At 42.5% G+C, this 25,395-nt stretch overlaps 1 protein-coding gene across 4 annotated transcripts in view; it reads left to right on the top strand.

Moving 5' to 3' along the window:
- Positions 1 to 25,395, top strand: part of LOC138958170 (glutamine--fructose-6-phosphate aminotransferase [isomerizing] 2-like) — a 76,126-nt gene that overhangs the window by 13,575 nt on the left and 37,156 nt on the right. For all 4 annotated transcript variants that reach the window (XM_070329250.1, XM_070329252.1, XM_070329251.1 and 1 more), the window contains exons 2-8: positions 5,876 to 5,983; positions 6,328 to 6,417; positions 7,631 to 7,756; positions 8,161 to 8,219; positions 8,648 to 8,782; positions 22,670 to 22,731; positions 23,398 to 23,477. In XM_070329250.1, the coding sequence (XP_070185351.1) occupies positions 5,876 to 5,983; positions 6,328 to 6,417; positions 7,631 to 7,756; positions 8,161 to 8,219; positions 8,648 to 8,782; positions 22,670 to 22,731; positions 23,398 to 23,477 (660 nt within the window). The remainder of the gene's footprint in view (positions 1 to 5,875; positions 5,984 to 6,327; positions 6,418 to 7,630; positions 7,757 to 8,160; positions 8,220 to 8,647; positions 8,783 to 22,669; positions 22,732 to 23,397; positions 23,478 to 25,395) is intronic.

Raw genomic sequence — 25,395 nt, 5'->3', positions numbered from 1 at the left:
TATAAGGTTATACGGCGACTTATCAGGTGATAATGTTTCGAACTTATCTTTTAAAAATTAAGTAAACAAATCTATGGAATATTTTGGAGTTCCATTAACAGATAAACAGATCTATCTATCTTCTTATTATTTTAGGTTCGTCTGGGGTAGAGAAATAAAACACACAGCTAGGTTCGTCTGAGGTGCGGTCGCGTAGTGTTTAATGTAGTGTTTAGAAGAAGAACCAATCACAGATCTCTTTCGGCGAGGTCAAAGTTCAGGTCAAAGTTCACTGTTGTCTGCTCAAATTTGCGAGACAAACCTCTTGAAACTTTGTTCGTGGACAAAATTGGAAGTCGGGACCTAGCGGAATCGATTTCCTGGGTCACGTTGGCATAGTAACCGAAGGAGAAGGCACAAATCCGCGCGGTTTGGTCACATGAATCGAAAAACCACCGAAAACCCTACCAGTATTATATAGTAGATGATTCTGACCAGACTGCGGCAACTGTCTGATCTAGTTGCTAAATACTAATTATATCTTAATTAAATAGGTTCTCCTGAACATGGCTTAACTCACCAGATTATACACACAAAACTGCTGATATGTCCTTCACTTGAAAAAAGTAGCGGTGTACTTAATTCTCCGACTGGCGATCTTGACCTAACCAGTTCCCTTCGTCCCGTGACCTTTCTGGGTCCCAACTATACGGACTTTCCTGTAACCTCGCTGCTAGCTTCGTGAAAGTCCCGTCGAACTTCAGCTAAACTGATCCAGAGAAATAAGATTAGATATTCGGCGGCTTCTCATATGATTCTTCTTTCCTGGCATCTGGCCGCAATCCTCCTCTCATGGACAGGTTACTGGACGCACTGCACAAACATGAAGAGCGGACATCTGGTTTTTACAATCTGTCCTCTACGAACTAGTTTCTGCAATGTAAATCGGTTCAGCTTACGCGATACACAAAATATCGATATTCGAATGCCTATTAAAGTTACCTGTTAAAGTGCTTTGACGATCGCGTCTCAGAAAACACAAGTAAGGGCTGGAACCTTTTCTTGCATTCTCTCCGGGCATTTTATCCTCCCGCGCGATTAACATCGAGACCTTTCTCCTCGATGGACAGTCGTCTGCAAAACTAGCTACGATTCACGAAGTTAACTGTTCGCTGGTTTGTGAGCTCTGTTCACTTCGTGCAATACACATTTCCACGTGTATCTGGTGGCTTTTGTGAATCGTGAAGGATGCAAATGCTAACTCGGCCTGACTCAGTTGTTAGCCGTTTGATTTCCTTCACAATATCATTTAGACATATCTCCATAAGCAGAATTGCTTCTTTCAACCCAATGCAGGCTGTTGAGACGCTTAATACAATGAGAAATTGTAATATTCAACAGGTTTTTGTCTCTCAAAAGTACCCTTAGTGTAGGCTATGTAAACACGAAGGATTTATCTGGTGTGAATTGAGGATGCGCCGCATGAGCTGGCGCTCTCAACTGACTTTCAGTTTCTGGTTGTTTCAATTCTACCCGACATGCAAGATCAATACTGTAACTAGATAAACACTCGTACATGGTTGAAAGTGTGAGCGAGAACACACAAACGCGCGAACACAGACACCAACCAACAAATGAACACACATACACACCCACACACACACCGTGACACACACACACACACACCGTCACACACACACACACATACACACACACACACACGCAGGCACGACGCACGCACTCATACACACACGGGCGAGCACGCGCGCGCAAACACACATACACACACACACACACACGCGCACACTCACTTTATTTCTTAAAATGTTAGAAAGAGAAAAGAATGATTGGCTAAATGTGCAGCTTTAATCAATCGACACTACTTCAATACAAGCAGCTCAGCTGATGAAACAGCTTCAACTGATGAAATGGCCCAAGCAGTAACCCACTTACCACCCCCCCCCCCCCCCTTACCCAGTTTAGGCAAACAGCGAATGACGAAAGGGGTAGGGCCAACACTGACCAGGTGGAAAGCCTTGGAGTTTGTTTTTCTCCTTTTCTTTTTACCTACGTGTGTGTTTAACACGTGTCCAGGGAGGGGCTGTTATGTTCTGCTTGAAAGTGAAGAGAAAAGGCGATGGGGAGGAAAAAGTATGTGTGTGTTTGTGGATGTGAGCGTGTCTCTTGTTTGTTTGTGTATGTGTGTGTCTGTCTGTCTGTCTGTCTATTTTTGAGACTGTCTGTGCGTATGTTTATGTGTGTGACAAACAGACAGACAGGACGAAACCGGAGCGTGCGAATATACTTGTCCGTGAGAGCCTGATAAAGAAGAAGATGTTTAGTAAGGTGAAATAGAGGCTAATTGCATCACCTAGCTCGCAACATCCATTTCTTTGAGTATGCATTTACCTTCAGTATGACCCAGGACACCTTGGGCAATAAGATGTCTAGATTGTGAGAGATTGTGGAAATCCTATTCAAATTCTGATGAAATACGAACATGAAGATATGTTAAACGGCTCTAGTAGGTGAAGGCCTGGTGTGAAATTGTAATGAGAAATGCATCAGTCGGTCAATTCACTGGGAGGCTTTTGCGGAATAAGCGGATTAACGTTGTTTTGCAAACCGGCGTATAAGTTGATGAAGAACAAATCGAATTTGACCCATAATTTTTGGACATAAACATAAACTGCATGCAGGGCTAGTTTATTTGTCGCATAGATTTTGCGACACAACGCGTGGGTTTTGCGACACTCGGACTGCGAAGTTTACGACAAGCTCCTTTTCGTGATTATCTCACTTGTATATAATGTTTGCGACACGATAGGTGAATTTTGCGACAGCGGATTTTTCTGACAAATTAACCCTTTTCCGCGCGGCCCCACTTACAGCAAGTGACTGCGCATGTGTAAGCTATAGGGCGATATAAATAGATAGGTAAATGTTTAGTGCACAGCCTTTTCATGTTGTTATGTCGGGAGAAAAGTCTCTCACAACTGGTCATAAACTTGTAGCTTATTGATAGTTTAAATGCTATTTGTGTTCACTGCTATGAAAAGGGCGTTTTATTACCGAATTACTGCGTGACGCGTTTGTGCTGCAGTTTAGCTGAATATGCCAAGCTAGTAGGCCTACAAGCATACCCCGAGGATCAGATTATGAATTGCCCCCGGCACCGAGAAAGCCCCCCCCCCCCCCTCTCTCTCTCTCTCTCTCTCTCTCTCTCTCTCTCTCTCTCTCTGTCTGTCTCTCCTCTCTCTCTCCTTTCTCTCTCTCCTCTCTCTCTCTCACTCTCTCCTCTCTCTCTCTCTCACTCTCTCTCTCTCTCACTCTCTCACTCTCTCTCTCATTCTGTGTGTGCTATTTCACAGGTTTTTTCAAGATGTTGATTCTTCCACTTCAACTCCACCCTTCGTCTTCCACTTCAGTCATTTTTTTCATTTCATTTTCATTACTTTATTGTCCCATCGCTGGGAAATTCGGGTCGCTTCCTCCCAGTGGAAAGCTAGCAGCAACGGAGTCGCGCTACCCAGGTGTCTGCGTGTTTAGGTGTATTCAGCCACCTGCACTTATGGCAGAATGACCAAGGTCTTTTACGTGCCATTGTGATGACACGGGGGTGGGACATGGCTTCCGTCTCTGGGTCTGCACATAAAGTTGACCCGTGTCCGTCCCGGCCCGAATTCGAACCTGCGACCTTCCGATCACAAGTCCAGTGCTCTACCAACTGAGCTACCGGGCCCCCAATATGCACTAATATAACTCAACCCTTCGTCTTCCACTTCAGTCGTAGGCCTATGCACTAATATAACTCCACCCTTCGCCCTTTGATAGACATTCCCGGTTTTTACCCCTTTCCTATTATTTTGTAAACCTGCACGGACTCTGATTGTTGGATTCGCTCAGTTTCTTTTCTCGCCGAGCTGTAGTAAGGTAAACACTACCGGGGCGGGGCTGGGGGAACTCTTACAGTCGAAGAATAAAAGACCGAGTAAATAATAGCATATTACCACAGAAACAACAAGACTAGTGCATGATATTTTCTTGTTAATTGAAAAACGCCAGTTCAACTGTTATATGAATAACAGATGCATTTTATGAGGACATTTACAAGCAAAGAACTCGTCAACATGTGAATAGAATCTCTGCGTGTGGCAGCTGTGCTCTGCTCTGAATTTATTGATCGTACACTATGCTATTTTACACATGCATGCCTTTCCCCCTGCAAACTCGTGAAGAGCTACAAACATGCAAGATCTTGTGTACTCAGAACTCTTTTTTTATTCACAGTTCATATTAAACCTAACTGCACACACTCGTTAGCAACTTTAAACGTGTAAGTTCCTATCCTGTGTACACACTTCTCTAAATTTTTGTTCTAATTTTTTCGATATCGTTTGATGGTTTGTAAAAATAAAAAAAAATAATAACAATAATAATTTAACAAAACAACAACAACAGTAAACGGCCATAGTTAAAGAAGCTCTACCGTCTATATTTTCCTTCCCAAAAACACCAACACACACACACACCCCTGCCCCCCCCCCCCCCCCCCCCCCCCCCCCCCCTACGGTCTGCACTGAGCTGAGATTCCGCTAGGCGGCGTTTTGCGTGTACCGTGGCAAATAATGGGCGTTGTAGCCTGCATGAATGGAACAGTGTACAGAAAAAAAACCATGTTAATTGAAAGGGTGGGCTTATGAGTTTCTTTTCATGGTTAGCGCCCCTCCCCCCTCCTGTCTTTGTCTCTCTCCTCTCTTTCTCTCTCTCTCGCGCTCTCTCTCTCTCTGTCTCTCTCTCTCTCTCTCTCTCTTTCTCTCTCTCTCTCTCTCTCTCTCTCTCATTTTCTGCGTGCATTCAGTTTGTGTGTGCGTGAATTCGTGTATGTGCATGTGAGTGTGTGCGTGAATTCGTGTATGTGCATGTTATTGTGTGCGCTTGGTTTCTTCCTCGTATAGATTTGATAAAGTCTTCTTTGATACGCATGTGTCGTAATAATGACTTTTTTTATTATCACAAAATGCAAACGAACACACACTGCTGGCCCATCCTCAGCACACAAAAAATCAATAAGAAAAAAAATCAAAAAAATCAGCATGCATTTTGTTGTTTGACAAATGGTATTCGATGGTTGATAGTGGTGAAGGTTTTGTTATCAGTCCGAGTAGCGTTCTTTCTTGTTTCTTCGTAGCTGACAAACAGGTCGAGGGGTTTATGAGTCCTGATTTGAAAACCTGCTGTCCGTCTGCGTTGGATTTGTTCCCTTTAATTTTCTGTTAGTGTGTGTGTGTGTGTGTGTGTGTGTGTGTGTGTGTGTGTGTGTGTGTGTGTGTGTGTGTATGTGTGTGTGTGTGTGTGTGTGTGTTTCTCTTTCTGTTTTCAACTTTGGTGTTTTTATTCTGTACTTATTATTTCTGGTGTGTGTTTTTACACCCCCGGTATAGGGGTGTGTATAGGATTCGCTTGATGTGTTTGTTTGTTTGTTTGGGTGTGTGTTTGTGTTCGCATATAGATCTCAAGAATGAACGGACCGATCGTCACCAAACTTGGTGAACAGGTTCTATACATTCCTGAGACGGTCCTTACAAAAATTGGGACCAATCAAACACACGGTTAGGGAGTTATTGGTGGATTAAGATTCTACAAGGACTTATAGAGGAACATATTAATGGTCAAAGGGAAATAACCTTCTCAGTTGGTGGCAGTGAGAATGGTTATTTCCCTTTGACCAACGGGGGTGTTTTTCCTACCTCGGAGGAATTTCTTGTTTTCTTCTCCCATTTGACTGCACAAAGCATGTGTGTGTGTTACAGGTATGTTCGCCTACCTGAATTTGTTTTGTTGAGTGTTGTTTGCTTTTCCATTTGACCACACAAAGCATGCTTGTGTGTTGCAGGTATATTTGCATACCTGAATTTCCTGGTGCCAGCCACCCGCAAGGAGATACTGGAAATCCTTATCAATGGCTTGAAGCGTATGGAATACAGGGGCTATGACTCCGCAGGTAAGGCGTGTTCATTTCCTGGGTGAATATTTCCTGTGTAATTACAAGGAAGCTACAACATCAAGGATAAGTCACAGTATCAGTTATCATAGATTGTTTCCCTCCTGTTGTGTATCTTGTTTGTCAACTTTAAAGGACGATAGGCCGAAGTTCGTGTGAATGTTTTGATTTGATTATAAATAAACCTTTCATAAACTTGACATTTCTTGGTGGGTTTTTTTTGGTATTCTTGATTTTTGAACGTTGGCAGTCTGTTAGTTTAGTAAGAGAGTCATTTTGTTTTGACTCCCACTTGATTGCAAAGAAGAGAGATTTAATTTTCCGCTGCTTTTGTTTGTGCACAGGCCTTGCTATTGAGGGGAACACAAAGGACAGTGATCCCCAGGTCATCAAACAAACGGGCAAGGTGGCCGCCCTGGAGCAAGAAATCACGGGTACGTTTCAACAGTTTTTGTCTGTCTGTTCACCTGTCCGTCTGTGTGTGTGTCTCTCTGTCAGTGTGTCATCCTGTGTCTTTTTGACATTACTGTTTATTTCTGGAATTCTTCATCTCTTGAATCAAGAGTTCCTGTTGCCTGTTTTCGTTGTTGAGACAGGGGTAAGGGGATGGGTAACAGACATGGGAAGGGGGGGGGGGGGTGAGAATAAATAAGACAGGAGGGGGGGGGGGGGGGGGGGGCTGTGTTGATGGAAGTTGAAAAGTAACTTTTCAGGTTGATTGGGACTGAGAGGGAACTGGGAAAATCATGTCTTGCAAAGGAGGTAATCTTAAAATGGGGGGTAAATTTACAGTTCAGAGGTAATGAACAGAAAATCTGAGAAAATAAGGTCTTAAGTTTGAAGGAAGTCTGACAAGGGCCAACTGAAAAGTTCTTGGCCCGACTAGGAAGGAGTTGACTTACGAGACCAGAAGAAGTTTACATTTCAACCTTGTCCCTCCAGACCTCCACACACTTGTTACATCTGTGCCTCAGAGCCTTGATGCCTTTGCTGCAACAGATTTTGTCTTGTACCCGTAGGAAGTCCTAAACGCCAGTCTTAGCGTCATTGCCCGTTTCGTAGTGCTCACCTCTGAGATCATTTTTCATGTTTGCAAACAGATGATAGATTGAGGGTGTCAGATTTGGCGAACATAGCGGATTGTTAACGATCTCAAAGCTCACGATCTCAAAGTGTTCACGATTTGTTGCCATGGAAACAAAGGACTTCGGGATTGGGGCGTTGTCTTGATAAACAACATCCCTTTGAGGAGCGTTCCTCTGAGCTTAGTCTTGGTATCCCTGCCAAATATTTCCGTCATGTCATCATGGATTTACAGTTGGCTAAACATGTTGTTCTTTGCAGATATTGGACCACTGCACTTTATTGGTTTTCTTCATTGTGGGGTTAACAACGGGGTATGGTACTTTGAGAGACCAAGGCACACAACTGTGAAAATACGTATTATTTTGTATGAAGTCTTAACAAGAACATTTCTGGTTTCGTGCCAAGTTTTGAATTTTTAAGTCAATTACTTCCTGGTTGGGCCCGGTACTTCTCAGTGTGCACTGGGGGTCGGAAAGTTGTTACTGCACTGTACAAGTTATGTAGATGACCACAACAAAATGGAACCACTCTTAAACTGTGCCTTCTCCATGCCTGTTTCAGTGACACCTAACCTGGACATGGAGCAGGAGTTCTCGGTGCATGCCGGGATCGCTCACACCCGCTGGGCCACCCACGGCGAGCCCTCCTGTCTCAACTGCCACCCCCACCGCTCTGACCCCAAAGCTGGTATGATAAACAAACATGTTTACGTTATATATGTACCTAAAAGAAGTAAAAACATGTTAAAAGAAAAAAAAGAAAAAATATGGAAACATGTTTTGCTTTTAAAGGGTAGCCCCTTACTGTATGGCAGCTTGCTTTCCCCAATGAGAAAGCAGCCCAACTTTCCATGAGGGTAACCTCACAGGACGATATAAAACATCTTATCCTTGTCTTATCTTATCTTATCTTATCTTATCTCTATATGTCTTCAGGGCTTGATATCACCCTTCGTGGTGGACTGGGCGTTAAGCAAACAAACAAACAAAAATGTCTTCAGGGCTAGATGTAGGGGGTGTCCCTGGGTTGTGGAAGCCCCATTGATTGTTTTGTTTGTGTATGTTTGTGAAAAGTATTTTTTTCTGTTGCAGAATTCCTTCTTGTACATAATGGTATCATCACAAACTACAAAGACATCAAGAATTTCTTGGTAAGTGCTTGCTTGCTTGCTACTTCTTTCTGCGTTCTCATTGGGATCCCTTTATATTAAGACCTACACTTGCTCAAAGCTGTTTTCTTTTGGTTGCTTTGGTTTCCATGATGTTACGTTGAAGTGCAAAGGTTCCTCTCATTCTCCATCCCAGCTGATTATTTACTGATTGTGTGTATACACTAGCCCATGCATGGACAAACTGAGTTAAGTCAGAAAAGTCAGACGTGATTGCCAAAGTAAGAGCATAAGAAAAGCCGATAGCAAGACCAAGATTGACTTCGGATGTGCCAATTGTCCTTTGAATCAAACAGCCTTGTCCTTTGTCCTTTCAAAAAGCCTTTCTTGTTGTAGTTGGTTGTTGTTATTTTGGTTTAGTTTTTTCTTCTTTTTACACTGACAGAAAAATGTGTGTGTACCCTGAACAGGCCAAACACGGCCGCGATTGTGAATCTGAGACGGACACAGAAGTGATCGCCAAGCTGATGAAACACGTGTATGACACCACCAAGGCCAAGAACCACAGTTTCCGCGAGATCGTCGAGCTCACCGTACAGCAACTGGTGAGTACAGCTGTGCTGGATGATTGTGTCAGGCTTTGTTTGTTTGTTTGGTTGGTTGTGTGTGTGTGTGTGTGTGTGTGTGTGTGTGTGTGTGTGTGTGTGTGTGTGTGTGTGTGTGTGTGTGTCTGGTTGTTTGTCTGGTTGTTTGTGTATGAGTCATATTCATACAAACAGCTTGCAGAGCAAGTGAGCTAGGATAAGACAAAGGCACGTACAGAGTAATAAACAACAGACAGACAGGTAAAGCATGCAAGTGTAACATGCACAAACACGAAGACAAAGACAAATACAGACACACACACACACGCATGCATGCACGCACGCACGCACGCACGCAGTCAAACACACACTTACACACACACACACACCTTACGCACACGCATAGGTGAAAAAAGTACAAAACAAAACGATCCACAAACACAGACGAGGGAAAATTGTAAACCAACAGTCTGAGCTAAAAGAGGAAACCCTGGACATTCCAGAATAGAGGTCAGTCAGACAGGGGAGGACATTGGATCGGAGGGAGGGGGGGGGGGTGTGAGGGTTTGGGGAGCAAAAAGGAGGGGAAGCAGGTGAGACCCTGACCGCAGCGACCTAACGGTCATTGACGCCCAAACCACACAGCGACCAGTCCCCATGACACTGGGGCGGGGGTGGTGAGTCGTTGAAGGTCCCTAAGCTTCACGGGGGGGTAGGGGGGGGGGGGGGTAGGGTTTTGATGGGTGCAAAAACAAAGGACAAAAGCCAGGGGGCAAAATCTGACGAGGAAGAGGGACAGTAGACCAGGAGGTGTGTGTGTGTGGGGGGGGGGGGGGTGCGGGGGTAGGCTGAAGAAGAGCCGCCAGGTATCACCGTGTGTAGAGTGCTAGATGCTCAGCATTCATCGTGTGTTTGACGTTGTGTCCGAGAGGCTTCAGCTGATGATAGCAAAGCCGTGCAAGATTCACACTGCGGAGTGGCGTGCGTCTCAACTCAACTTCTTCCTCGTTGGCTGGACGCAGCTGTGCTGTCCTCTTGTCGTTCTTTGCCTCTTTGCTTTATAGAAAGTCAGATTTGTGTGTTGTTGTTGACGCCCTCTGACCTATATTTCGATTGCATTATGTGTAAGGTAACCGTTTCCAAGGGATAATCACAGTACGTGCAATAAAACATTTCAGTCCCCAATCATGTTCAAGTTAGTGCTGGCAATTTGGTGACTTTGAGTCTCGAGAAACTTAAGATGTCCATCGGTCATTTTGTGAGGCTTGTCAAGAGGTTTTCAGATGTAGTAAACACACACACACACACAATCGCACACACACACACGCACACGCACACACACACACACACACACACACACGCACACGCACACACACACACACACACACACACACACACACACACACACACACACACACACACACATAACGAAGATAGATTTGGAAGAGCTGCGAGAAGCTAACGTGTCCATACAACAACGTAGGTCTATTTTGGTGTATCTGGCACCTAAACAAACCGAGTCTTTGACAAGGGTCCCAGACAGTTCAAAAAGGACGCCCACATAAAAACTGAAAAGACAAGTTTAGAAGAGTCTTGTAAGGACAGCATGTCTCATGTCCATCCTGAACTCAGGTCAAAAGCTCATTTTGACCTGAGTTCAGGATGGTCTCATGTCCTCATCAGATTGTGCAGCGTGCGAGCACCCAGTTCGTTAGTTCAGTGTGTTTACCGTCCCCACAAATAGTGCACGTTCACTGTCTGGGCGAGGTGGCCGAGAGGTTACGACACAGGAACAAGAAAGAGCGCTTGCGGTTCAAAGCCTTTCGTTAAGAAAAGGTATTCCTAAATACAAGCGCATGTTTTTATGATCTCTCCTTGGCAAGGCATTCCTGTTGCTGATGAGAAAGACAGAGGATTTCATAGTCTTTTAAGAAATTCATATCTTTCAAGAGATGGCGGTAGTATAGAATACGATTTTCTGGAGAGAGAATTCTTTTTTAGTGCACGAACACGTATTTGATATTTCAGATTTTTTGGAGAGAGGATTCTTTTTAAGTGCACGAACACGCATTAGATATTTCAACGCTGAGTAAGACAATGAAAGCTTATTTTAGCAGCAAACAGCTCGAATCGGGGCAGAAGACTTGGGAAATTCAGCGACTTTGCGAGACCTCACAGTTATGTTTGGATCCTTAGTTGATCCTGACTCTTGTTCTGGTAGTGGTACTGGAAGGAAAAAGTAATCCGTCACAGACAAATGGGTCGTACTATTGAAGGATCCGTAAAATAGGGAGGTACCACTGTACTTTTGTCATTGTTCCTACTTGGCGTTGTTGCTTTCTTAGCAGTTAGAACGATCTGCCTGCATGTGCATTTGTCTTGTATGTAATGAAACTTCAGCTGTAGAATGTTCTGACTGTGGCACTGAAAGCAGTATAGAGATGAAGAGGAACATCAGGTGGATGCAAAACGAAATGAACTGGAGGGGAAGGAAGCCCGGGAGACATGAGAAAGGCGATAGCAAAGACGAGAAGTCATCTGAAAGCATACATTGTTTTTACAATAGCGGTTCTCTCTGCTCTTTTTGTAACTTTTGCCTCTCGCTTTCTTGACCTGCTAATATTTATTTTCCACTTTCGTCCGGACACTTTGTAACCCGGCGATTTGTTCTGTAATTGAAAACACACACTTGCACTTTTGCGCCCACCTCTCTCCCCTTCTCTCTCTCTCTCTCTCTCTCTCTCTCTCTCTCTCTCTCTCTCTCTCTCTCTCTCTCTCTCTCTCTCTCTCTCTCTCTCTCTCTCTCTCTCTCTCTCTCTCGCTCTCATATATATAATGTTTTTCTGTGTAAAAAATAGTCCATGATGTTGTTAGGTATTGCAGGAGTAGGGGCGGGTATGAGGGGGGGGGGGGGGGTTAAAGTTGTCGTCGAACGATGCACAATTGCCTTCTTACGTGGAAAGAATTGAAAGGATTTTCTTTTTCCTTCTTATCCAGTAAGTGCTTTTACATTTTTTCTCCCAAATAAAGAAAAGTCCTGTGACAGATGGAACTAAAGCTAGCGAGGGATCCCCCTCCTGTGAGGTACAAAAACCGAATGACTTGATACCCCGTTTCTGGTTATATATCCTGACAAAGAAGCTGCTCAGGCACGAATGAAAAGAATAGGCTATCAAGTCACTGCACTGGGTTGCAGTGCAAGCAATTCATTCTCAGCACACACTATAAGGTAAATGTGTGTTAGAATAAACGCAGACATGTGAACATTTGTTACCACGGTTCAGTGCAATGAGATCTCCCTCGCCCCTCTCCCTCTCTCTCTCTCTCTCTCTCTCTCTCTCTCTCTCTCTCTCTCTCTCTCTCTCTCTCTCTCTCTCTCTCTCTCTCTCTCTCTCTCTCTCTCTCTCTCTCTCTCTCTCTCTCTCTCTCTCTCTCTCTCTCTCTCTCTCTCTCTTCTATTATTTGGCTGTAGTCCCTTTTCCGGCGAAGGTCGCCTCTCTCTGTGTCTGTGTCTCTCTCTCTCTCTCTCTCTCTCTCTCTCTCTCTCTCTCTCTCTCTCTCTCTCTCTCTCTCTCTCTCTCTCTCTCTCTCTTTCCTCTTTCTCTCTTTTTCTCTCTCTCTCTCTCTTTCTCTCTCTCTCTCTCTCTCTCTCTCTCTCTCTCTCTCTCTCTCTCTCTCTCTCTCTCTCTCTCTCTCTCTCTCTCTCTTTTGTTGATGGCCTGTTGACACTCATCCAGCGAAGGTTGTACATGTATGTAAAATTGCATTCCGTATGCGTACTCCACTGCCCCCGTACTCCGCTACCCCCACCCTCCCACCCCCATCTTCAAATCGGGCCCAGACATTTCAATGTGTCACAAAGCTCGGGCAAAAAATGAACTTAGAGAAAAAGACAGAAAAATGTGAGCGGGACTTGAAACTGAACCCGTGATTGTGAAAAGCCGGAGGTTTGCTATTTATAACCTATTTATAAGCATTGAATAGGCACGGTTATAGTCCTTCTTGACTGACAGCAGATTGAGCCAGGAGTATCTCATGTCTTTCAAAGAAACAAATTCTTGACGGAAACATCCGGGTCATAAAAGTTTAATTGTGTGGTAAGAGAAAAAGAACACTCAAAAAAGCAATGGTGCGGTCACAGAGAAGAAAAAAAAACACGCCCTCCAACAGCACTTTTGGGAACACTTCAAAGTAGGCTACTTATTTGTGACAGGATTTAGCTGTTAGTTTTAGGTGAGAAAAGGTGGGCCTCTGTATTGTTACATACTGCAGGAGAAAAAGGGGTAGGTCTTTAGTGTTTCCATACATGATTTAGTGATTAAGTTAAGGTGAAAAGGCAAGTCGTCGCGTTTTTATCTTGACTTCCTAGTTGTGCATGTTTATTCCTGGCCACGCGATTGATTGGCGCACGATCTGAATCCCTGACGAATTGACAGCTTTTCAGAGAATCATTTCAAAGGAACATTTACCTTGGCGCGTTACGAGCCTTTTAGCTGGTATATCACTGTCTTTGAATGACTTTGAATGAGCAATGAAAAGTTATACTTCGGCCTTGGTCAATAAATATGAAACAAAAGACGATATGCTCCCCCCTCGGACCGACAAAAAAGCTGGACTGTCAACAGCCCATCAAACATCTTATAATGTACTTGTGCTTGCAAAGCATGATTCATTTCAAGTCCAATTTTCCACGATCTGAATGCCTGACGAATTGACAGTTTTTCAGAGAATCATTTCAAAGGAACATTTACCTTGGCGCGTTACGAGCCATTTAGCTGGTATATAACTGTATTGGTTTCAATGACTTTGAATGAGCAATAAAAAGTTATACTACAACAACAAACGGAAATGTACATGTGCTTGCAAAGCATGATTCATTTCAAGTCCAATTTTCCACGATTTCAATACCCTTAGGCATGGACATTGTCAATCTAAGATTTAGGGGTCAGAGCGTTCCGAACGTGGCGGCACGAGAAATGTTTGGTAATATTGAATGTTTAAGTGAAAAGAAAACTTCGTGAATAGATTTTCGGTTCAGCCAAGTCACGTTTTCAGAGGTTAGTAGTCAAGAGAAGTACTAAAAGACTGTTTTTCACGATAATGCGAAGTTGGCATGTTTGAACTTTCCAATATGAATTGCCGGCGTCCGTCGGTCCCGTGGGGCCATGGATCTGCGCCTGGGAGGATATGAATACCAATATATATTGCACCACAATCACGCACACACACTGTTTTGCACGAGAATGCAAAATTGGTATGCATGAACTTAACAGTATGAATACCGATACATATTGCACCACAATTACGCACACACTCACAGACTGTTTTGCACGAGAATGCGAAATTGGTATGCATAAACTTAACAGTATGAATACCGATATATATTGCACCACAATCACGCACTCACACACAGAGACTGTTTTGCACGAGAATGCGAAATTGGTATGCATAAACTTAACAGTATGAATACCGATATATATTGCACCACAATCACGCACTCACACACAGACTGTCTTGCACGAGAATGCGAAATTGGTATGCATGAACTTAACAGTATGAATACCGATACATGTTACACTTACAGCACAGTCAGGCACACACACGCACACATGGCAAATTGACCGAATGACCCACTGAAGTTTAATATGAACATAAACCAGATGTTCACAATGGAAGCAGACTGAAAACGTGGAAATCGCTGTAAGCTCATCCAAAAGCAAAGAGACTGCCAACGTTCCAAAATTATTAACAAATGTATTGTTTTGTCAATAACAAACGTTCCAACAACCTACCTTTCTTGTTTTTTGATTTCGATGTAAGCTCAGTTAATAGAAAACTCTCTCTCTCTCTCTCTCTCTCTCTCTCTCTCTCTCTCTCTCTCTCTCTCTCTCTCTCTCTCTCTCTCTCTCGATTGCAATGATTATTCACCCTGTTAAGAAGAACAGTATGGTGATTACAACTAGACAAAAACACCAATTAAAATCCTTACAGCTTCAACTGTCAATTGATTCAACTTAAGTGCAGCAAGTTAAAGAGCATAAATTATTAGGGGTTACTGTTGATCAAAAATTGAAATGGCAAACTCACTTGAGTAAAATTAGCAAATTAGTACAGTATCTACAAATTTGTATTTATTGTCAAAATTAAGGCATTACGCCGATGTGGAAGCACTCAAGTTGTTTTATTACGCCCACATAATGCCTCATATCAACTTTGCTTCAACACTTTGGGATAACTGCAGTGATGTTCATCTCAAACGACTCAATTCTCTTCATCGCCGTGCTGCAAAACTAATTCTGCATGAGTCAAATAAGCCAACAGATGATAAATTAAAGCTCCTTAATTTCAACCCCCTTGAAAGATCAGTTGACGCTAAATAAGGCTGTCTTAATGTACAAAGTAATTAACAATAATGTTCCTGGATATTTAAAATCACATTTCAGACATGCCACAAAAATATATGGGTCCCAGAATCTGATTTCCCCTATCCCTCGTCTAGACTTTTATAAGTCAAGTTTATCCTTCTCAGGAGCGTGGAATTCCATACCCCTACCCCTCCGAAATGCCTCTTCTGTGAAAACGTTTAGGCGCCAGTTCTATTCCCGCTTGATGGGTAAATAGAACACTTTTCATGTCTGATATTTTAGTGCTTTTTTTGTATTTTGATTTGTTCTTTATGTGTATGTATTTATAATAATATACATGCAAATGATTGTGACAATTCCTCCCCACATTTTCCCCCTTTTGTTATTAGTTGTTTTGGATGTTTATATGCAATGCGTTATTGCAACTATGCTGCAATTTCCACACTAAATTGTTTTCCCATTTTTGAGTGTGTATAAGAAACCATAACCCTTTTCCTTGTTACTATTTACATTATGAACGTCTAAAAGAAACTATTACCTTTGTCCTTCTTACTATCTATATTCTGTGCGTCTGTATTCAGTGTTTGTAGAAGGGACAGGTTGTAAGATTAGGCTTTGCCTAAAACCTCTATCCTTTGGTAATAAAGTTCAGGTTCAGTTTCAGTTTCAGTTTCTCTCTCTCACTCTCTCACTCTCTCAGCCATGTTCGACAAGTCAAGTCTTCAGTTTTCCTGAGAGAAAAAAAACTGAGAAGATCTCAGGTAAATGCTGATGACTCGAGGTGGGGGGACCGTAGCGTAGGGTGGTGGAGGGGCTGGGAGGGGGGGGGGGGGTCTCAACTTGCCTGAAAACTGAGAAGTCCTCAGGTAAGCGTTGAAGGGTTCGGAGCCCACCACGGGCTCTCATGTGAACTTTACACGAAGGATTAGAACGTAAGTCTGAGACCAAAGGCTTGTCAAATTCTTGTGTTCGTTCGCTCGGGTTAAGTCGGGAGGATAGAATATATCAAATATTCAAACATAATATCCTGTCTTGTGCGTGCTCAGATCGAAGAGCCGAACTAGGCTTCGTGCAACGACTTTGTTCAGCGTAATCGATTCTCTCTACCCCCCCCCCCCCCCCCCCTCCCTCTCCCCCTCCTCCTCCTTCTCTCGCACGCTCACCTCTCTCTCTCTCTCTCTCTCTCTCTCTCTCTCTCTCTCTCTCTCTCTCTCTCTCTCTCTCTCTCTCTCTCTCTCTCTCTCTCAGCCGGATTTTAACAATCCCTCAAATGTAACTTTAGCTGCTAATTATAAGTTTTATTCAAGATCATGCACCCCTGTCGAGTTCCTTATCACCACTACCGCCACCATTCCCCCCACCCCACCCTACCCCCACCAAGCTACCTCCCCCTGCACCGTCCTTGAAAGCAGTTTTATGTGGCGTCTGTTTCTGTCAACGAGGCTTGACAATATGATATCTTATTTTTGTTATGCAGGGTACAAGTTCCTCAGAAACACACACTGGAAACAATGTCAAGACATGATATGATAGTCTTGTATTTTCACGCATCATCATAAAGTGTAAAATGAAGAAACAAAAAAAGAAGAATTCAAAAGAAAAACAGATCGCTGTACCATGATTTTTTTCCTGCGAAGTGGAGGTTTCGCAGAAACTCATAATTAGGCTAAGTTCCGGATTCTACCATAGTCTCGTATTAACATGTACTTGACTTAGGCTGCAACATGTACATGTATCATTAAGACAACTGGTTTCCAGATAAAGAATAGGTGAGCTACATTTGAAAAAAAATTAAACAAATTATGGTGAACGCAATGGCCGCGTTGTACCTACACACATGTATCACAAAACTGCAGACGGGTGCGTTCACATCTCCCGGTGCGCTTATAAGGCCCGGCGCTCACCTATGTCATTTCAGCAGGACAGACGACGCACTGCAGATTATTACGCAGCATGAAAAGAAAACAGGCCACGTACTCGTCATAATCCCAACCGCGGCATCAATAATCTGCAGTGCGTCGTCTGTGCCGCTGACTCTGCGCAGGTATATTCTGCCCATAAGACTCAGTGTGCGCTCACGTACACACAGACACACACACACACGCGCGCACGCACGCTTGCACACACACACACACACACACACACCCTGCACGCACACACAAACACACACACACACACACGCGCGCGCGCGCGCATACACACTTTTTCTACTTCTCCCCCTCCCTCTCTTTCTCTCTCCCGCCCTTCCTCTCCGCCTCTCTCTCCCGCCCTCCCTCTCCGCCTCTCTCTCCCGCCCTTCCTCTCCGCCTCTCTCTCCCGCCCTCCCTCTATCTCGTTCCCTCTATCTCGTTCCCTACCCCCATCATTCTCTCTCTCTCTTGTGTTTGCATCCTCATTGCGGACGAAGTAATGATCAAGTTACGTTGAGGAATTCTCTTGGCCAAAGGGCAGAATGGAGGGGGGGGGGGGGGGGGGGGATACTGTCAAAAGGGCCGGGAACACTGAGGTGGACATAATATAGATTACCTGAGTGGTGTTCACCTTGTTTGAGCTCCTAGCTGGGAGTAAAAAAAACAAGTCGCGTAAGGCGAAATTATTACATTTAGTCAAGCTGTGGAACTCACAGAATGAAACTGAACGCACTGCATTTTTTCACAATGACCGTAGTCCGCCGCTTGTGCAAAACGGAGTGAAACTGACGAGCCTGTTTAGCGCGGTAGTGGTTTCGCTGTGCTGCATAGCACGCTTTTCTGTGGCTCTCTTCGTTTTAACTTTCTGAGCGTGTTTTTAATCCAAACATATCATATCTATACGTTTTTGGAATCAGGAACCGACAAGGAATAAGATGAAATTGTTTTTAAATCGATTTCGGAAATAATTTTGATCATAATTTTTGAGTCACTTGAGAAAAAGTGACTCTATGTAATCGGTCAGTGTTAGTCTGTCCGGCCGGCCGTCCGTAGACACCACCTTAACGTTGGACTTTTCTCGGAAACTATCAAAGCGATCGGGCTCATATTTTGTTTAGTCGTGACCTCCAATGACCTCTACACTTTAACGATGGTTTCGTTGACCTTTGACCTTTTTCAAGGTCACAGGTCAGCGTCAAAGGAAAAATTAGACATTTTATATCTTTGACAAAGTTCATCGGATGTGATTGAAACTTTGTAGGATTATTCTTTACATCAAAGTATTTACATCTGTAGCCTTTTACGAACGTTATCAGAAAAACAAGGGAGATAACTAGCCTTTTCTGTTCGGCAACACACAACTTAACGTTGGGCTTTTCTCGGAAACTATAAAAGTGACCGGGCTCAAATTTTATGTGAACGTGACTCATTGTGTTGTGAATAGCAATTTCTTCCTGTCCATCTGATGCCTCATATAATATTCAGAACTGCGAAAGTGACTCGATCGAGCGTTTGCTCTTCTTGTTATATTTTTAATTGTCAGAGATTGTTTTTGATCCTTTCTTTCTTTATTTGGTGTTTAACGTCGTTTTCAACCACGAAGGTTATATCGCGACGGGGAAAGGGGGGGGGGGGGGGGGGGGAGATGGGATAGAGCCACTTGTTAATTGTTTCTTGTTCACAAAAGCACTAATACAAAAATTGCTCCAGGGGCTTGCAACGTAGTACAATTCGACCTAGACACAATCATTTGTCGTAGTAAGCGTAGACATCCGGTCTGCTCCCCGCCTAATGGCCGATGTCTTCCGTCTTCGGGGGACTACGTGGGTTTAAATTTGGAGTGGTCCTTCTCCTAGAGGAGTTTCCTTGCAGGGATAGTGAGCCTCCTCTGCCCTCGTTTTAATTTTGGAGTGATCTTCTCCTAGGACAGCTGCCTTCCAGGGTTGACGAGCCTGTCCTGCCGTTGTACAATATATTACCTTACTGGGTTTTTAATCCAAATATAACATATTTATATGTTTTTGGAATCAGGAAATGATGTAGAATAAGACAAACGTAAATTTGGATCGTTTTATATAAAAAAAAAAATGTATTACAATTTTCAGATTTTTAATGACCCAAGTCGTTAATTAATTTTTAAGACACCAAGCTGAAATGCAATACCGAAGTCCGGCCTTCGTCGAAGATTGCTTTACAAAATGTTCAATCAATTTGATTGAAAAATGAGGGTGTGACAGTGCCGCCTCAACTTTTACAAAAAGCCGGATATGACGTCATCAAAGACATTTATCGAAAAAATCAAAAAAAACGTCTGGGGATACCATACCCAGGAACTCTCATGTAAAATTTCATAAAGATCGGTCCAGTAGTTTACTCTGAATCGCTCTACACACACACACAGACACACACGAACACACACACAGACAGACAGACACACATACACCACGATCCTCGTCTCGATTCCCCCTCAATGTTAAAACATTTAGTCAAAACTTGACTAAATGTAAAAAGTAGAGGGGTGAAACGTATAACATTTCACAAGTGGCACTAAGTATGTGAGCAGTTAGTGTTTTTCAGGTTTACATTTTGAATGGGGAATTGTGTGTTTATCATTTGGTCAAAACAAACAAAAGAACATTGTTTCGCTTTTGTTGTTCTCGATGATGGACTGACACAGACAAAGCAAAAGTAATGCAGAATACTCGCACGTACACACACACACACACACACACACACACACAGTAACACACACACACACACACACACACACAGTGTCACACACACACACAGTGACACCCATACACACACACACACACACACACACACACACACACACACACACACACACACACACACACACACACACGTACACCAACAGAGTCACTAAATAAAAAAAATTAAAACAACAGCATGAAAGTCACAAAAGACGAGCCGGAGAGCGAAGAAAAAAATCTGAAGACAACAAAAATGAAATACCGAAGTACGTGTCACCACCACCCCCTGCCCACAGTATGTCGTCATGACCTGTGCGTGTGCTTCCTTGTGGCGTCACGGGGCCGTGAGTGATAACTGTCCCGCCGCTCCTTTGACGTCACTCACCGCCGTCAGCTGACCTGCACCTTGCCACACGCTATTTGGACGGTCGAAAAGGGGGTGGGTGCCAAGGGGGTAGGGGTAGTTGTCAGAGTGTGGGGTGGCAGTGGGGTTTGAGGGAAATGTGAAATAGTTGTAAGTACCAGGGATATGTCTGGGTAAGTACGAATATGGGGGGTGGGGTTCAGGTACGAGAGGGTGTGATTTGGGTTGAGGAGTACGTACGTGAAGGAATTGCAAGTACGTACACGTGCCAATGCGGTGTTTCATGATCAATAAACAGGATTTACATGTGACTACATTACTGGTCCCAAGGTCCAGAAACGTACATCAGAAGGAGAAGAATGAACAAAAACTCTTAACCTCAAGGTCTAAAACAGTAAAAGCAGTATCAGTTAAAATCGGGGACACTTGGAGAGGATTTTCTCTCTCTCTCTCTCTCTCTCTCTCTCTCTCTCTCTCTCTCTCTCTCTCTCTCTCTCTTCCAGGCTGTGATTGTCTGTCTGAGTGTTTGCATTCATGAGCTTGCACAAAATGAGTGGTATCAGAGTCATACCTCTTAACATTATTTAAAATGTTCATCTTCCTCTAAAATCAGCTTAATATTCTTGAAATTTTATTTCATGAAAATGCAATAGCTTAATTGTCCCTTTGCATTCTGGCTTTTGTTTTGTTTGAATAGTTTTCAGGCGGCTGGTTTTGTCTGTATAATTGGATGTCGTAATGTAAAGCTTTGTACTAGTGAAATCCATGTTACGCAAGCGATAATTAATTTTTCAACAAAGTTTAATCATCCTTAATAATGGCGTTTCTGAATATTTCCCTTGTATTTTTTGTTTGTTGTCTGTTGGGGATTTGTATAAGTGTGACGGTAAAAGAGTGATAGTATGTATAAGGAGAGCATGAAAACTCAACCAATGCGGTGTTTCATGATCAATAAACAGGATTTACATGTGGCTACATTACTGATCCCCCCACCTGGTGCACTTACCTTGATCGTGGTGTGGGGGCTTGTGTGCCTTGACAACCTCCGGAGCTATGTCGGCGGGGACCTCGTGTCCCTGGTAGGTCCAACCATGCCGAACAGATCCGCGTGAGGTAGAGGCCAGACTAAAATGTGTACCCTGGTCCTCCAGGTTGGGGGTTCAGCTTAGGGCCAACAACTCTAACTGGTAAAACCGAGTGAGTTACAGAAACAGCGACAAAGGAAAACAACACTGATGTGTCCTTTGTCGCTGCCCTACACGCCACCAGGCGTGAAAGGCAGTAAGTAAGTAAGTAACATTACTGATCCCAAGGTCCAGAAACGTACATCAGAAGGAGAAGAATGAACAAAAACTCTTAACCTCAAGGTCTAAAACAGTAAAAGCAGTATCAGTTAAAATCAGGGACACTTGGAGAGACAGCCATTGTGTTTGTTCAAGATTTGTTGCCTTTGACAAGGATTACAACCCAGTGAACATGCACCAGGATGTCGTGTTCTAATCATTGTGGGTATAAGCACCCATCCTTGAATAATTAAACACAATCAGTGTCATTTGGGAAGCTGTGACCCAGTGGTGTCACCAAGTTTGTAAAAGAGGTTACTGTGCATGCCATTTATGTTGGCTTTTTAAGGTGTATTCTTTAGTGCACTGTGTAACATGACTACTCTTTTTCATTACAAAAAAGGGGATTATGATAAAATATAAAAGATAAAAACCACCCAAGTGCTACGTTGTTGTCCCTCTACCCAAAGCAAAGTCTTTGAGACATGATCTATTTTTATTTCTGTGATCACATTATGGTGTCAGTTGTGCTTATTCCATTCACAGACAGACATTTCCACGAGCACTCATGCATACATACTGCTAAACACATGGGGGGGGGGGGGGGGGGGGGGGGCGGGGGCCGGGGTGTGTGTTAGGTGACATATTTTGTTTGTAAAAGAAAGTCCAGGTTTCACCTTTTCTGAATGATGCTTTGGTTTGTAGATCTAAGATAAAAGTGCTGTTTCAGTAGTTTTTTGCGTCTGCTTCATTGTTACAAAGTGGACTGAAAGCTGTTTCATTTGAAATGCAGAAGTGAGGCTGTGTGTTTATGTTAAACATTAAACATGTACAGTGCCAGCCCAGTATCGGTCTTGAACAAACTCTGATGCTATTCTGTTGAACTGGTTGTTGTTTACATGAGGACATGAGGCCCGAATGTGAGTGGGAAGGGGGTGGAGAAAACTTGTTTGTAATAGTTTCTCCTATTGGACATTGTTTTGTTTCTTTTTGAACCAAGAGAAAGTTTAACAAGTTTCAATTTTTATTTTTTTTGGCTTTATTTAAAACTCTTCTTTCTGCCAAAGGAAACATTGATCTATTTTTTTAGAAATAGGGATGACAGAGGGTTTAATGTATTTTTTTTATTTATACGTCTTGTTGGGGTTTTTTTTTCAAAGAAAACATTGATAGTCTGTTTATTTAGAACAGGGGTGAAAGAAGTTGTTTTTGTCTTGTTTTTAAATTATTTTAATTTTTGATTTTTAAGTTACTCTTCTTTCTTCTTTGCAGGAGGGAGCCTTTGCAGTGGCTGTTATCAGCAGACATTTCCCCGGAGAGATTGTTGCCACAAGGTGTGTACATTACAGATATATTTTCATGATATTAATAATTTTATCAATGCATGCACATTTACTTAAATAATCGGTTCATCAAATTTGAGGACTATTGTTTGGCTAGTTGTATTTTGGGGGCATATTTGTGTATTATCACTCTTGGCAAACTCAAAGTGAAAATTGTTTAGTCACAGTTTATATAAAGGTCTTAACTGTTTATTTGTGAGCTTGTCCATCTTTTCTGCTATTTTCAATTTTTTAGCATTGTGCGCTCATATATAACAAAGCCAAGAAAATTCAGGGGATAAATATTTGTGATGAAAGAGAACAGTAGGCTGTTCCATTTAAGTCACCCAGCAGATGGTAAAGGCGGTACTTACTTGAGCCGGAAGTCCACTTTGCGAAGTGTTTTTACAGAAAACTCAGTGCTACAGCTTTGTGCTGCAAGCTTCGCCCAGTTAAGGATCGACAAGTTTTACACTAACAGTAGCAGTGCTCCCCACCCCCTCCCTCCTTCAAGGAACTCCGTTGAAAATGTGACAAAATAAGGATTAAAAAGAGAGGGATTCTTTAGATGGGGCATTATTTTTCCGAGAGAAAACTGCGGAAACAGTGTCTTGAACAGTATCTTAAAACAATCTGTCTTCAAATTGTGGTTTCACTGTACCTGTTCACCTGTTACAGGAGGGGAAGTCCCCTGGTGGTGGGACTGAAGAGCCAGTCCAAGCTGACCACTGACCATATCCCTGTCCTCTACAGCAAAGGTGAGGATTGCTGGACATCACTGCTCTGTATGCAGATCTAGAACAATCTGTTGGTTCCCTGTTAGGGTTACTTCCCTTCTCATCTTTTTACCCCAAAGCTCCGGTCACAGGAAATGCCATGACTCTGTAACTTAATTCCCTTTTCATCTTTTTAATCAAAAGGTTTGGTCAAAGGACATGCTACATGGCTCTATTAGAGAGAAACACATGCATGTACAGTAAGCTTCTGCTGAAGTTGACAGGGAATTTTATGATCATATGCTTAGCTTTTTTGACTTCAAGACTTTCGAGTTCAATTTTCTTCTTTGATCTTCTTCTCTCTGTCTCTGTCTCACTCTGTGTCTCTGTGTCTCTCCCTCCTTCCCTCCCTCTCCCATGTCTCTCTGTTTTTGTTTTTGTTTTTAAATAGTGAAGGTTGGATGGGGTGGGGGAGGGGGTTTCCTAGATTATCTTTTCTTTTTCTAGCCCTTTTACCTTTGTGCTCTGCACACAATTGTCTATTCTTCATCACTTGACTGCATGTGTGTTTTTCCTATTTCAATCTTTCTGTGCATGTGTGTGTTTTTTCTTCTTTCTGTGATGTCTTGTTTGTAAGATGGAAATCTGATTGAAACATCAGAGCCAAATCGTCTCAAAACTGCAATTATATGTTGTAAAATGTTCATGGCATATAGATATGATTTTTATAGATGTAGTGTATTTGTCTTTTCCTATGCCAGATAAAGCAGTGATTATCATTTGAAGTGATAATTGTCTGTGGAACATTAACTGACTGTCTGGAAATAAGAATTTTTAGGCTTTCAGCATCTCTTTTTTTTTTCTTTTTTTTTAGAAATAAAGATTTAAACTGGTGGTACGCCATTTTCTCACTAAAATGGAAATTTATCATTGACGTTTGTCCATTCAGATATGTGGACATGCAAAAGGCATTACAATTTTGCAACCAAACACAAACATTTGTTGATACTATGAGTGTTTGTTGAAAGAAGAAAACTTCATCATACAGAAAAGATCATTTTGAACATTGTCATTTTAGCTGTATATAGCTGCAGTATGTGTTAGCTAGATGCTGATCTAAATTTCTCTCATATAGTTTCATAATTCTAGCAATTCTGTCATAATCCCATAGTGTTAGTAACCTGTCTTCGGCCTTTTTTTATTATTAGAAAATGTGCATCTTTGATTTACATAGTGGTCTCTTGTGGTAGAGGTCTGGGTCGTAGTGATTCTGTGTTAATGTTAGCTTTTCTGATACCTGGTCTCCAATGTCTTAATTGGCTTTCAGTTCTCAAACTTCTTTTAACATTTTCCTTCTATTCTGACACTACAGTAAATTTGTTCTCGCAAGTTAAGCTGTTGTATGGTGTGGGTATTTTTTCATTGTATTTTCTGTAGATTGTTTATACATTGTATTATATGTTAATTTGTCATGCTTCTTTGTAAATGTAAATCATTGTGTTGTTTAGATAATTGTGTTGTGAGGGTAAATATTTTTGTCGCAACTTGCATATATTCAGTGTTGGGTAATTATATTTAGCTTTTGAATTCACACTGGAAGACAAAATGCAGAAGGGTATAACAAGGAAGACAGAAAAGAACAAGTCGCAAAAGGCGAAAATACAACATTTAGTCAAGCTGTCATACTCACAGAATGAAACTGAACGCACTGCATTTTTTTTCTCACCAAGACCGTATACTCGTAACATCGTCAGTCCACCACTCGTGGCAAAGGCAGTGAAATTGACTAGCCAGAATAGCGCGGTAGTGGTTGCGCTGAGCAGGATACCACGCTTTTCTGTATCTCTGTTCTTTTGAACTTTCTGAGCTTGTTTTTAATTCAAATATATCATATCTATATGTTTTTGGAATCAGAAACCGACAAGGAATAAGATAAAATTGTTTTTAAATCGAGCTGGGA

The sequence above is a fragment of the Littorina saxatilis genome, linkage group LG2 (genome assembly GCF_037325665.1).
Source record: "Littorina saxatilis isolate snail1 linkage group LG2, US_GU_Lsax_2.0, whole genome shotgun sequence".
In the NCBI taxonomy this organism is placed as follows: Eukaryota; Metazoa; Mollusca; class Gastropoda; order Littorinimorpha; family Littorinidae; genus Littorina; species Littorina saxatilis.
This window is presented reverse-complemented; position numbering and strand designations above follow the sequence as displayed.